The sequence below is a fragment of the Grampus griseus genome, assembly GCF_964374135.1.
Source record: "Grampus griseus genome assembly, chromosome: 2".
NCBI lineage: Eukaryota > Metazoa > Chordata > Mammalia > Artiodactyla > Delphinidae > Grampus > Grampus griseus.
In genome coordinates this window covers 28,764,021-28,778,455 of record NC_139018.1, presented here as the reverse complement: position 1 = coordinate 28,778,455, position 14,435 = coordinate 28,764,021, and the positions used below count along the sequence as shown (strand labels likewise).

Sequence of the window (14,435 nt, the reverse complement as noted above, 5' to 3'; positions counted from 1 at the left end):
TTACAAACAGCAGTGTATGTATGCGTCCCCACTTCTCCATACCCCTAGCAACTCTGGACATTTTTAGTTTTTGGCTAATTTGATAGTTGGGGGTATAAAGACACCTCGGTTATGTAAAACCAGCATTTCATGCTTCAGCCGCCTCAGGCTGCCTGAAGGGGTTGGGAGAAGCTAACTGAAGAAATGCAGCCGTGTCTGGGTATCCTCAGTCGGACAAGTAGGTAAATTACAGCAGGGAGTCAAGAGAACGGGAAGGGCAATCTGCAAAGGAAGGGAATTTTTAAAGTTCCTTTATGGGGTGTGGCAGTTGTTACAGGGAGGTTTCAAAGTTTTAAACTTTAAGCCGGTACGTCACTCCAGATTAGCTGAAATTACTTTCACAAGGGAAAAAGACATCTCCCAACCACTCCACGAGGTTATGCTCTTGACCCCTCTGTGCCACCAGTTGCTGCGCTTGCAGTCCCTGGGTAGCTAGCAACCGCGGAGCGGGAGGACCCCGGCGTACACCGCGCGGTCCCACAATGCCCTGCTTGCGCCACACTGAGGGCGGAGAGAAAAGACCACTGCCGGGGTAGGGATCCAAGGAGAGCTCCAAGAGGTGCGCATGCGCACTGATCCCGGCGGGCCCTAGCAACCAGAGCAGTGACAGTAGCAACCGCCGGAATGGTGAGTACCCTCCAGGCCTCGTAGCCAAAGCTGAGAGAAGATTGGAAGTGGAAAAGGGTAACTGGAGGGTTGAGGATGGCGGAGGTCCTCAAACAGCGGAAGGGAGCCGGTAGCGGATGCTGGCTCGGTAGATTCTGAGGCCTAAGGCGAAAGAGAAGCCCTGGCACCGGGTGGTGTGGGGCTGATTGGAGGTTGGGTTAATCTCTGCCAGAGACTCTGGCAGAGAAAAGGGAGGGCAAAGAGCAGAGGGCAAAAAGCAAAGAGCGGAGTAGAGTGGGAAAGGTGATGGAAGGGGGAGTGTGAATAAGGATATCTTTTTACATGGAAGTAATCCGCCCCCCCCCCCGCCCCGGCGAGATAGAGGGTGGGGTTGGTTACGAGAGGAATGTGTATAACACTGATTGCCGCAGTATTTGTAACCTGTGATACGCCCAGGTTGCCCTCTGAATGACTGTCAGTTCAGTTATTAGTAACATTGTAACATTATAAAACCCTCTCTAACACAGCATATTAGGGTAGTGTTTCTCAAATTTCAGTATGCATGAGTATGATTTTGGCCTAAGTTGGAGTGCAGATTATGAATGTTTAATTAATTGGAGGGGGGATTCAGGAATGTGCATTTCAAATGATTCTAAAATTGGAGGGCTCCCACAACACTTTGAGAAATACTGCTATCTTAGACTTGAAATCTGTCGGCGGGCTATCTAATCAAAGCTCTTTATGAAGTAATGGTTTTACCTAGTGATGCTCCTCAACTCCTACGTAAAGTGAGCACTCTTTTGCTTACATACTTGATAGATCCAACTAGTAGTTGAAAAAGGGATGTTGTTGGTTAGTTACAGACCCAGCCAAAGCTATTTAGCAAAGTATATGATTGTCCTGCCTGATGGAAATTTTTTTTGATGTTGGGGGTAGGAGTTTATTAATTTATTTATTATTAGTTTTGCTGTGTTGGGTCTTCATTTCTGTGCGAGGGCTTTCTCTAGTTGTGGCAAGCGAGGGCCACTCTTCATCGCAGTGCACGGGCGTCTCACTATCGCAGCCTCTCTTGTTGCGGAGCACAGGCTCCAGACACGCAGGCTCAGTAGTTGTGGCTCACAGGCCTAGTTGCTCCGCAGCATGTGGGATCTTCCCAGACCAGGGCTCGAACCCGTGTCCCCTGCATTGGCAGGCAGGTTCTCAACCACTGCACCTCCAGGGAAGCCCCCACACGTAGTTTTTTAACTTAAAAAATTAGCTTACAGTGTTTTAAAAATGATCATATTTTACATCAAAACGCAGATTTCTGGCTTCTCTGAAAAATCAGAAATACCATATTTCACTATCAGACACATCTTTTTTCACATTTTTGTACTACTGAAATATGATGGTGTGATGTAATTGGCCGAATCTTGTCTTTCTTAATGGTACATAAAATAAGGGTGTTACTTTCAATTAACAGAGTTTTCATATTTGGAGAAATGTGATATTAGGGTAACTCTTGTCCCAAGTCCACCTGCCAACAGTTTTCTAGAACCAAGTAGAGGTTATCCTTTTTACATGGCCAGCTTTACACATTAATGATGTCTATTGGTCCTTTAGGCATTTCAGGTTTTGACTCCCGCTATCTGTAGGGGAACTAGTGACATTATGAACCAATTTGTAGACAACTAGATTGCTTCCAACTTGTAAGTGTTCTTATAGGTGTCTTTTTTTGGACCCATGCAAGGATTTCTCTGGGAAGTATACCCAGGAATGACACTGCGAGGTCCTAGAGTCTATGCATACTTAATTTCTCTAGGCACTGTCAGATTGGTTTCCAGAATGGCTATACTAGTTCTTACTTCAGTAATGCACGAGAGTTTCTATTTCTCTACATTCTCACTAACTTTCCAACTTCTGCCAATTTGAGGATGTATTTTAGTATCCTATTGTTTTACTCTGCATTTCTCTGATTTTCATTGAGTTCAAATACCTCACTATTAGTCATCTGGCTTTCAGTTTCTGTGAATTTTCTGTTTACATTTTTTACCAACTTTTGCCTCTTTTGGTTGTTTGGTTTTGCATTTTAGGAGTTCCTTGTATATTCTAGATAGTAGTCCTTTGTTGTTTTTACATTGAAAATATCATCTCTTAATTTTTCTAACTTGTCAACAGAGTTCTTCATTTGCTATACTCTATACTCTTCTAGTATTTGTTAGTTTATTCTATTGTGTTTTCTACACAGATGATCATCTGCACATAGTGTTTTATTTCCTCCTTTGATCATTCCAATTTGTACTTCTTTTTATTGTAATATTGATAAAGATCTGTTGTACTATGTTAAACAGTAGCAGTGATAGTAGATAGGCATCCTTGATGTGTTTGGGATCTTAGAGAGAATACTTTTTTCTTTTTTATTGAAGTATAGTTGATTTACAATGTTGTGTTTTCTGGTGTACAGCAAAGTGATTCAGTTATACATATTTAAATATATATATTCTTTTCCATTATAGCTTATTAGAAAATATTGAATATAGTTCCCTGTGCTCTACAGTAGGTCCTTGTTGTTTATCTGTTTTATATGTAGTAGTATGTATATGTTACTCCCAAATTCCTAATTTATTCCTCCTTCCACCTTTCCGCGTTGGTAACCATAAGTTTGTTTTCTATGTCTGTGAGTCTGCCTCTGTTTTGTAAATAAGTTCATTTGTATCATTTTTTTAGATTCCACATATAAGTGATATCATATGATATTTGTCTTTCTCTCTCTGGCTTACTTCACTTATTATGATAATCTCTAGGTCCATCCATGTTGCTGCAAATGGCACTATTTCTTGTTTATGGCTGAGTAGTATTCCATTGTATATATGTACCACATCTTCTTTATCCATTCATCTGTCATTGGGCATTTAGGTTGCTTCCATGTTTTGGCTATTGTAAATAGTGCTGCAATGAACATTGGGGTGCATGTATCTTTTCAAATTATGTTTTTTTCTGGATTTATGCCCAGGAGTGGGATTGCTGCATCATATGGTAACTCTATTTTTAGTTTTTTAAGGAACTTCCATACTGTTTTCCATACTGGCTGCACCAATTTACATTCTCACCAACAGTGTAGGAGGGTTCTCTTTTCTCCACACCCTCTCCAGGATTTATTATTTGTAGACTTAAAAAAATTTTTTTTATTGGAGTATAGTTGATTTACAATGTTGTGTTAGTTTCAGATGTACAGCAAAGTTAATCAGTGTAGACTTTTTTTTCTTTTTTGGTCGCCACACTTGGCATGCAGGATCTTCCCTGACCGGGGATCGAACCTGCCTCTTGCACTGGGAGTGTGGAGTCTTAACCACTGGACTTTCAGGGAAGTCCCAATGTAGACTTTTTAGTGATGGCCGTTCTGACCAGGGTGAGGTGATACCTCATTGTAGTTTTGATTTGCATTTTTCTAATAATTAATGATGTTGAGCATCTTTCATGTGTCTATAGGCCATCTGCATGTCTTCTTTGGAGAAATGTCTGTTTAGGTCTTCTGCCCTTTTTTTTTTTTTTTTTGCGGTACGTGGGCCTCTCACTGTTGTGGTCTCTCCCGTTGCAGAGCACAGGCTCTGGACGTGCAGGCTCAGTGGCCGTGGCTCACGGGCTTAGCCGCTCCGCGGCATGTGGGATCTTCCCAGACCAGGGCACGAACCCGTGTCCCCTGCATCAGCAGGCGGACTCTCAACCACTGTGCCACCAGGGAAGCCCCTGCCCATTATTTGATTGTGTTGTTTGGGTTTTTTTGTTTGTTTGTTTTGTTTTGTTTGTTACTGTGTTGTATGAGCTATTTGTGTATTTTGGAAGTTAGCCCTTGTCAGTCACATCGTTTACAAATATTTTCTCCCAGCCCATAGATTGTCTTTTCATTTTATTTATGGTTTCCTTTGCTGTGCAAAGCTTTTAAGTTTGATTAGGTTCCTTTTGTTTATTTTTGCTTTCATTTCTATTGCCTTGGGAGACTGACCTAAGAAAACATTGCTATAATTCATGTCAGAGAATGTTTTGCCTATGTTCTCTTCTAGGAGTTTGAGAATGCTTTTCATGTTACATTCCCAGTTTGGCCCGCGTTGACCACGTTTTTTAAAATAAACCCTCCATACACATATACACACATCCTGATACTCTTTACCAAGCTCAGCTTTTTCTTTTTCCTTAGTAATTGTCACCTTCTAATATACTATATGATTTACATCTATTTATTTATTATATTATTTACCATCTGTCTCCTGCCAGTAGATGTAAATTCCATGAAGGCAGGGATCTTTGTTTTGTTCACTGATATATCCTCAGCAAGTGAAAGAACGTTTGGTACATAGGAGGTAATCAATAAATATTTGCTGAAATGAATGAATTGCTCCCTTAACTGTGGTGTTTGTTGAAGCTTTTTAAATTTTTTTAATTAATTTATTTTATTTATTTATTTTTGGCTGCATTGGGTCTTCATTGCTGCGCGCGGGCTTTCTCTAGTTGCAGTGAGCAGGGGCTACTCTTCGTTGAGGTGCGCAGGCTTCTCATTGCGGTGGCTTCTCTTGTTGTGGAGCACAGGCTCTAAGCACGCAGGCTTCAGTAGTTGTGGCTCATGGGCTCAGTAGTTGTGGCTCGCAGGCTCTAGAGCGCGGGTTCGGTAGTTGTGGCACACGGGCTTAGTTGCTCTGCGGCATGTAGGATCTTCCCGGACCAGGGTTCAAACCCATGTCCCCTGCATTGGCAGGCGGACTCCCAACCACCGCACCACCAGGGAAGCCCCTGTTGAAGCTTTTTGATGTGTAGCTTTTATCAAGTAAGAAATTTCACTTTAACCCTTAGTTGAGAGCTTTTAATATCAGCTGTAGAACTTTATCAACTGCTCTTTCTGCACTTACTGAAATAAATGTGATTTTCCCCCTTTAATCCATTAATAAATGATTTATATTTATAGACTTTTCTGTTGTTAAACAATCCTTATGATCCTGGCATAAGCCATTTTTGATCATGATCATTATACACCATTGGCTTTGGAGATCTAATGTTGTATCTAGGATTTTCAAATCTGTTTTGAAAAGTAAAGAGGGCTCCTTATCTGGTTATGGCATCAAGGTTATTCTGGCCTCGTAAAATAAGTTGGAAACTTTCCCTCTTTTTTCTGATTTCTGAAACATCTTGTATAACAAGGAATATCTGTTCCCTGAAAGCTTGGTAGAACTTGTAATTTATCTAGGCTTGGGGTATTAGGGGAGAAAGGTGAGGGTAAATCTCTGATTATCTTTTTTTTTTTTTTTTTTTTGCGGTATGCAGGCCTCTCACTGTTGTGACCTCTCCCGTTGCGGAGCACAGGCTCCGGACACGCAGGCTCAGTGGCCATGGCTCACGGGCCCAGCCGCTCTGCGGCATGTGGGATCTTCCCGGACCAGGGCACAAACCCATGTCCCCTGCATTGGCAGGAGGACTCTCAACCACTGTGCCACCAGGGAAGCCCTGATTATCTTTTTAGTGTTTTAAATAGTAATTAGTCTATTCAAATTTTCTGATTCTTCTTGTGAGTTTTGGCACTTTTGTTTTTTCTAGAAATGCATACTTTGTCTAGGTTTTCAAACTTATTACCATATATTTGCTTATAATATTTTATTCTTAAAATCTCTGTGATGGGACTTCCTTGGTGGCACAGGGGTTAAGAATCCACCTGCCAATGCAGGGGACCCAGGTTTGAGCCCTGGTCTGAGAAGATCCCACATGCTGCGAAGCAACTAAGCCTGTGCGCCACAACTACTGAGCCTGTGCTCTAGAGCCCGCGAGCCACAACTATTGAGCCCACATGCCACAACTACTGAAGCCCGCGTGCCTAGAGCCCATGCTCCACAACAAGAGAAGCCACCACAATGAGAAGCCCGCACACTGCAATGATGTGTAGCCCCCGCTCGCCACAACTAGAGAAAACCCGCGTGCAGCAATGAAGACCCAATGCAGTCAAAAATAAATAAATAAAATCTCTGTGATATCTGTGTTACTTCCCCTTATTTATTCTATATTTTAAATTTGTATATCTCTCTTTTTAGCTCAGTTGAGCTTGCCCGAGACTTCAGAACCCACTTTTAGTTTTGTTAATCTTTTTTCCTCTCATTCTGTTTTTCATTGATTTCTTCCTTTGTATCTCCTTCTGCCTTCATGATGTACCTTTTCAAACATTTTGAATGCTTAACTTATTTGTTTTCCATCTCTTGTTCTCTCTTATATTTTTAAAATTTATTTTATTCAAGTACAGTTGATTTACAATGTTGTGTTTACTTCTGCCATACAGCAAAGTGATTCAGTTATATATATGTGTGTGTATATATATATACATTCTTTTTCATATTCTTTTCCATTATGGGTTATCACAGGGTATTGAATATAGTTCCCTGTTCTTATTTTTATTTTATTTTATTTATTTATTTTTGGCTGCGTTGGGTCTTCATTGCTGTGTGCAGGCTTTCTCTAGTGGCAGCGAGTAGGGGCTACTCTTTGTTGTGCTGCACAGACTTCTTATTGCGGTGGCTTCTCTTGTTGCGGAGCATGGGCTCTAGGCACGCAGGCTTCAGTAGTTGTGGCCCGCGGGCTCTAGAGCACAGGCTCAGTAGTTGTGGAGCATGGGCTCAGTTGCTCCCCAGCATGTGGGATCTTCCTGGACCAGGGCTCGAACTCGTGTCCCCTGCATTGGCACGTGGATTCTTAACCACTGCGCCACCAGGGAAGTCCCTCTCATTTTTAAGTTAATGTATTTGAAGCACAAGTTTGCTTTTAATTGTTATATTCCTCAAATATTGACATTCTTTGTCTTTAATTTTATTATTTTACTTAAATTTATAATTTTATTTTTAACTCAAGTGTTATTTATTAGTGTATCTTTATTTCATAGACATAATTCCTTTTGTTATTGTTTAAGGCTCTCTCTTTTTTTTAATGAGCTCCAGCAATGAGTCAAAGAATGTCTTCCTTTTCTTACCTTTAAAATTTTTAATATCATATAAATTGAATCTAAGATACTATTGATTATAAGGTGCAACATTATTTTTAGTTCTACTAAGAAAGAAAAATAAGAAGTTAGAATTAAACTATGGCATAATTTCCTATCACTTAGAATTTTTATTTTGTACTTATTGACAGTTATTTTTAAATGTATTTAGGCATATAGATTTTTATCATGTTATCCTTTGATAAACATAAAAATGCATATAGTATGTATATTAAATAAGAAGGTTAATTTTTAAAACTTAATTAATTAATTTATTTTTGGCTGCGTTGGGTCTTCGTTGCTGTGTGTGGGCTTTCTAGTTGCGGCGAGCAGGGACTACTCTTCATTGCGGTACGCGGGCTTCTCATTGCAGTGGCCTCCCTTGTTGTGGAGCACGGGCTCTAGGTGCGTGGGCTTCAGTAGTTGTGGCTCACAGGTTTTAGAGCGCAGGCTCAGTAGTTGTGGCACACAGGCTTAGTTGCTCCGCGGCATGTGGGATCTTCCCGGACCAGGGCTCAAACCCGTTTCCCTTGCATTGGCAGGTGGATTCTTAACCACTGCACTACTAAGGAAGTCCAAGATGGTTAGTATTTTTCTAAAACTTCATCAGTGCTACCTGGCTGCAGCAATTATAAATTGTTCCTGGTTGTAAGATGTATCCAAATTTCAAAGATATTAAAATATAAAAGAAGATATAAATCTTAGAATCAATGAAATAAGATATATTTTAATATCAGTGTTGAAAGCTATATGATTTTTGTAAACCAAGTGGGAGTGAAGTATCTTACATTACATCACGATTTCCTTAATTTCTCTGAGAGATATTTAAATGAGTATTTCTGATTTCAGGAAATTAAAACACTCTCTTTGCATATAAATTCTCAAAAAAAGAAGTTAATCTTTTTAACGGTAGATGCCAGGGCTAATAATTATTGCATGAAAATTGAGTCAACAAATCACACCAATAAAGACAGCTTTGTTTTTTCTTCTCTTTTTAAGGCAAAAGCAACAACAATCAAAGAAGCCCTAGCCAGATGGGTGAGTTCATAAGTTTTTACTTCTTCTAGAAACTACATAAAGAGAAATTTTGGATAATTATTTAAATATGACCATTCAAAACAAGGGATCTTTGTGGTATTGGAACTGTTTAGCTATCTTGATGGTGTTAGCGGATACATGAGCCTACACAGGTGATAAAATTATATAGAACTTAATACACACATGCAAACACATTCACACTCGTATGTACAAGTGAGTACAAATAAAATTGGGAAAATCTGATTAAAATCAGTGGATTGCATCAATATCAATATCCTGGTTGTGATATTATACTATAGTTTTGAAAAATGTTACCATTGGGGGAAACTGGGCAAAGTGTATAAGGGATCTCTCTGTATTATTTTTTATAACTGCACATGAATTTTCAAGTGTCTCAATAAAAATTTCAATTTAAAAAATCTGACCGGGCTTCCCTGGTGGCGCAGTGGTTGAGAGTCCGCCTGCCGATGCAGGGGACACGGGTTCATGCCCCGGTTCGGGAAGATCCCACATGCCGCGGAGCGGCTGCGCCCGTGAGCCATGGCCGCTGAGCCTGCGCGTCTGGAGCCTGTGCTCCGCAACAGGAGAGGCCACAACAGTGAGAGGCCCGCGTACCGCAAAAAAAAAAAAAAAAAAAAATTAAAAGTAGATCTACCATGTGATCCAGCAGTCCCACTTCTGCATATATGTCTGAAGGAAATGAAATCACTATCTCAAAGAGATACCTGTATCCCCATGTTCATTGCAGCATTATTCACAATAGCCAAGACATGAAAACAACCTAAATGCCCATCAGTGGATGAATGGATGAAGAAAATGTATATTTGTATACAATGGAATATTATTCAGCCATAAAAAGAAGGAAATCCTGCCATTTGCGACATGGAAGGACCTTGAGTGCGTTATGCTAAATGACATAAGTCAGGTAGCTAAAGACAAATACTGTATGATCTCACTTACATGTGGAATCTAAAAAAGCTGAACTCATAAAAAAAGATTAGAATGGTGATGGCCAGAGTTGAGTGGAGGAAATGGGGAGAAGTTGGTCAAAGGGTATAAACTTCCAGTTATAAGATCAATAAGTTCTGGGGATCTAATGTACAGCATATTTAATAATACTGTATTATGTACTTGAAAGTTGCTAAGAGAGTAGATTTTTTAAAAAAATAAATTTATTAATTTTTGACTGAGTCGGGTCTTTGTTGCTGCACGCCAGCTTTTTCTAGTTGCAGCCAGCGGGGGCTACTCTTCATTGTGGTGTGCTGGTTTCTCATTGCGGTGGCTTCTCTTGCTGTGGAGCATGGGCTCTAGCCGCGTGGGCTTCAGTAGTTGTGGCATGTGGGCTCAGTAGTTGTGGCTTGTGGGCTCTAGAGCACAGGCTAAGTAGTTGTGGCGCACGGGCTTAGTTGCTTAGTTGCTCCACGACATGTGGGATCTTCCCGGACCAGGGCTCGGACCCATGTCCCCTGCATTGACAGGCAGATTCTTAACCACTGTGTCACCAGGGAAGTCTGGAGAGTAGATCGTAAATGTTCTCAGCACACAAAAAAATTATTATATGAGGTGCTGGATGTGTTAACTAACCTTTTTCTGGTAATCATTTTGCAATGTATATATGTATCAAAGCATCCCATGGTATACCTTAAACATAAACAATGTTATATGTCAGTTATATCTCAATAAATCTGTAAAAAATAGTGATCATTTTGTAATGTATAGAAATATTGAATCACTATGTTGTACACTGGGAATTAACATAGTATTATAGGTCAATTATATTTCAACAAACAAACAAATTCATAGAAAAAGGCATCAGATTTGTGGTAACCAGAGCCAAGCAGTAGGGGTAGGGGGAATTGGATGAAGATGGTCAATAGGTACAGGCTTCCAGTTACAAGGTAAATAAGTACTAGGGATGTAATGTACAACATGATTAATATAATTAACACTGCTGTATGTTATATATGAAAGTTCAGAGAGTAAATCCTGAGTTCTCATCACAAGGAAAATTTTTTTCTTTTTCTTTTATTTTGTATCTGTATGAGATGATGGATGTTCACTAAACTTATTGTGGTAATCATTTCATGATTTTGTAAGTCAAATTGTTATGCTGTATATATTAAACTTATTCAGTGCTATATATCATTATATCTGGAAAAAATACATAATACATACACAAAATACATTTTTAAAAGCATATAGTAATATTAGGAAACTGCATTGTAAAAAATGCATTAAATATAAACAAATATTTTGAATATAACATTCTATAAAGTTTGAACAGTTGTATTTCAGCATTATAGATAGAATTTCCATAGAGTATAGAGATGGCTCCTCAATTGCTATGCCCAGTGATAACATATTTGACTATGTTATCAGTTGTTTTTTTGTATAATAATGTATCTTTTGCTTTTGTAGCTGGGCTTTAAATAAAAACTCTTTCAAGAAACTTGGTGTCTAGGGAAAATAGACAAAAGGGTAGGATAATGAAATATTTGAATTTTTGTTTTAGTGCTTATAAACTTCTTTGTACTCTAATTACATTAAAAAAATTTTTTCTGCTTAGTGAAAGATCTGTTTTGTTTAATAAAAAAGTGTGGAGTAGGCTTAGTATTAGATTTGATTTCCTTCAATCAGATTCTAGGATTTTATTTTATTTATTTATAATAACAAGTGGTTGGTTTTTTGGTTTGGTTTGTAGGTTCTATTTCTAGATTACATTATGGCCATAAATCTTTGACTTTAAGATTATTTGAAGACATTATGCTCATTCTTGCACTCATTAACCCAACATTTATTAAGGATCTACTTGGTGTCAGTCTCTCATCTCCTAACCTATAAATACATGGCACAAAAAAAATACTGAGTGAATGTGTATTAGATCTCTTTCAACTGATTATATATTTTCTGTTATTGATGTGTTGTGATTTGATTTTTTAAATACAAGCTTCTTTTGTGTCTAATATCAGGTTATAGAAAATATAGGAAAGCAAGAAAATGGTCCCTGAGCTGTAGGATCTTCTTGTTTTGTTGGAGAGAGAGAGCTAACTCTAAGTATTGAGGTACTTAGAAACTATTATTAGGCAGCATATACTGGTAATTAAAATTTAAACTGCATACTTAGTACTGAAATTAAACTCTAGGGTAGAATTTAGTAGTAAATTATTGTAGAGCAAATAAATTTGACCTCAGCTCTGTCATAAAGAGAAAATCTTCCCAAATTCTTGGTATTTGGTGGTTCTAGCTCTGACTAAATTGTATGTAGGAACAGAAAGATGAGATGACAGAAAGAGTTGATCTTATAGGTCTGAATCTGACACTTAGGAAAAGTTTGTTTAGGGACAAGGAATTCTTCCCAGGAAAATGTTTTTGTTGTTGTGTTTTGTTTATTAATTGATAGGCTCTAAAAGGATTTTTTAAATTACGGAAATAAAAGTTATTTTCTTTCCTCCTCTTTTCCATTTGGTTGAGACCTAACAGTGAATTATCTGAATCAGCCATGTATAAGGCTAGTTATCAAGTTCAGTAAGTAAATGTTGTCAATAAGTAAACTGTCAGGAATGTACAGAATTATTGAATTTTAATAATTGTTTTGAAATAAACATTGAAAAGCCTTGAGAAATTTTGGCCTTTTTTAGTTCCACATTTGGATTATTTTCTTCCAAATTAATTTTTAACATAGGAAGAGAAAACCAGTCAGAAGCCATCTGAAGCCAGAGAGATAAAGCTGTATGCCCAGATTCCCCCTATAGAGAAGATGGATGCGTCCTTGTCCATGCTTGTTAATTGCGAGTAAGTTCTCTTGTCTTTTTTCGTCCTTTCTAGTATTGCTGTTAAGTTTCACTTCCTTTTCTAAATACACAAACTAGAAAAATATATTTATTTTCTTGATCTTCATTTCCCTTCCTTCCTTCCTTCCTTCCTTCCTTCCTTCCTTCCTTCCTTCCTTCCTTCCTTCCTTCCTTCCTTCTTTCCTCCCTCCCTCTCTCCCTCCCTTCTTTCTTTCTTTTTCTGATTCTCACTTTGGCAAAGCCAAACATAAAAGATTATTGGTTTCTAGGATTATTAATAGAGTAATCCTGAATAATCCTGTACTGTATTTTTTTATTTTTTATTTTTTTGCGGTACTCGGGCCTCTCACTGTTGTGGCCTCTCCCGCTGCGGAGCACAGGCTCCGGACGTGCAGGCTCAGCGGCCATGGCTCACGGGCCCAGCTGCTCCGAAGCCTGTGGGATCCTCCCGGACCAGGGCACGAACCAGTGTCCCCTGCATCGGCAGGCAGACTCTCAACCACTGCGCCACCAGGGAAGCCCCTGTATTTTTTTACAGTATAATTTTTACAATATGCCTGGAGAATAGAAATTTCCTTGTCTCTTAGGAGAAGCTAAATAACACAATTAAACTTTCTCTATCATAAAATCTAGTACTTCCTCTTGTAAGATTATCCACCAAAGTCAATACTGTACTTACTCAGAGGCATAGAGATACTGCTTTAAAAAATACTTTTCAAACTATGAAAATACATTGTAAAGCACCTAGAAGGGCTTCCCTGGTGGCACAGTGGTTAAGAATCTGCCTGCCAATGCAGGGGACACGGATTTGATCCCTGGTCTGGGAAGATCCCACATGCTGCGGAGCAACTAAGCCCGTGCACCACAACTACTGAGCCTGTGCTCTAGAACCCACGAGCCACAACTACTGAGCCCACGTGCCACAACTACTGAAGCCCACGTGCCTAGAGCCTGTGCTCCGCAACAAGAGAAGCCACTGCAATGAGAAGCCCGCACAGCGCAATGAAGAGTAGCCCCCACTCACCACAACTAGAGAAAGTCCGCGCACAGCAACGAAGACCCAACGCAGCCAAAAAAAATAAATAAATAAAAAGAGCCCTCTTTAAAAGTCATGAGGGACACAAAATAATTAAAAAAAAAACACTAGAAAATATTAAAAGCACAAAGAAAGGGAAATAATATCAACCAAAATTGCACACCTTTTGAGAACCAGTGTTAGCATTTTGTTTTTTATTTTATTTTATTATTTTTTTAACTTTTTGGCCACACCGCAGGGCATGTGGGATCTTAGTTCCCCGACCAGGGATCAGGGATCTCACCCCTGCCCCCTGCAATGGAAGCGCAGAGTCTTAGCCATTGGACTGCCAGGGAAGTCTCAGCATTTTGATATAGAGCCTTCTAATTTTTTTTTCCTAATTGGGATCAAGTTACATTTATTTGTAATCCTATTTATCCAAGCTTTAAGTATCAGATCTATATTTATTCCTTTTAACTTATTTTCTAAATACACACTTTTTAGCAGGGTTCTGTGGCTAATTTGAGGCAATTATATACCATGACACCTTGTAACCGTGCTCTCAGGCTGCAGTGTCTTGTCAGGGGTGTAGAATGTTACAGAATCACTTGGGGTTTTTTCTGATTTCTTCATCCTGTGTTTTTCTAACTGTGGTCCCCTGACTACCTATGTAAGAGTCTCCTTGTCCCACTCCAAATTTATAGAAACAGAATCTACTGATGAAACTAGGTATCTGTATTTATAATAAGCAATCTGAATGGCTCTTAGATGCATATTTGTGAACTCATGCATTAGACTAATATCTGTCTTTGGAATTAAAGGGAAAAGCAAACGTATTTAGTTATTGTATGCAACTTCTCCTTTGTGATGAGAACACAATGTATTACATAAAAACCCACCTTAGATGTGTTTTTGGCTTCAAAAATCATGATTTCAAAGAGAATTATTCCAAAGTCGTCAA

General features: G+C 39.0%; 1 protein-coding gene across 1 annotated transcript in view; it reads left to right on the top strand.

Moving 5' to 3' along the window:
- The first annotated feature begins 633 nt into the window (after positions 1-633).
- DNAL1 (dynein axonemal light chain 1) overlaps positions 634-14,435 on the top strand; it is a 35,562-nt gene continuing 21,760 nt past the window's right edge. Inside the window, exons 1-3 of the mRNA XM_082648977.1 lie at positions 634-666; positions 8,630-8,668; positions 12,351-12,460. Of these exons, the coding sequence (XP_082505103.1) occupies positions 664-666; positions 8,630-8,668; positions 12,351-12,460 (152 nt within the window). The 5' untranslated portion in view covers positions 634-663. The remainder of the gene's footprint in view (positions 667-8,629; positions 8,669-12,350; positions 12,461-14,435) is intronic.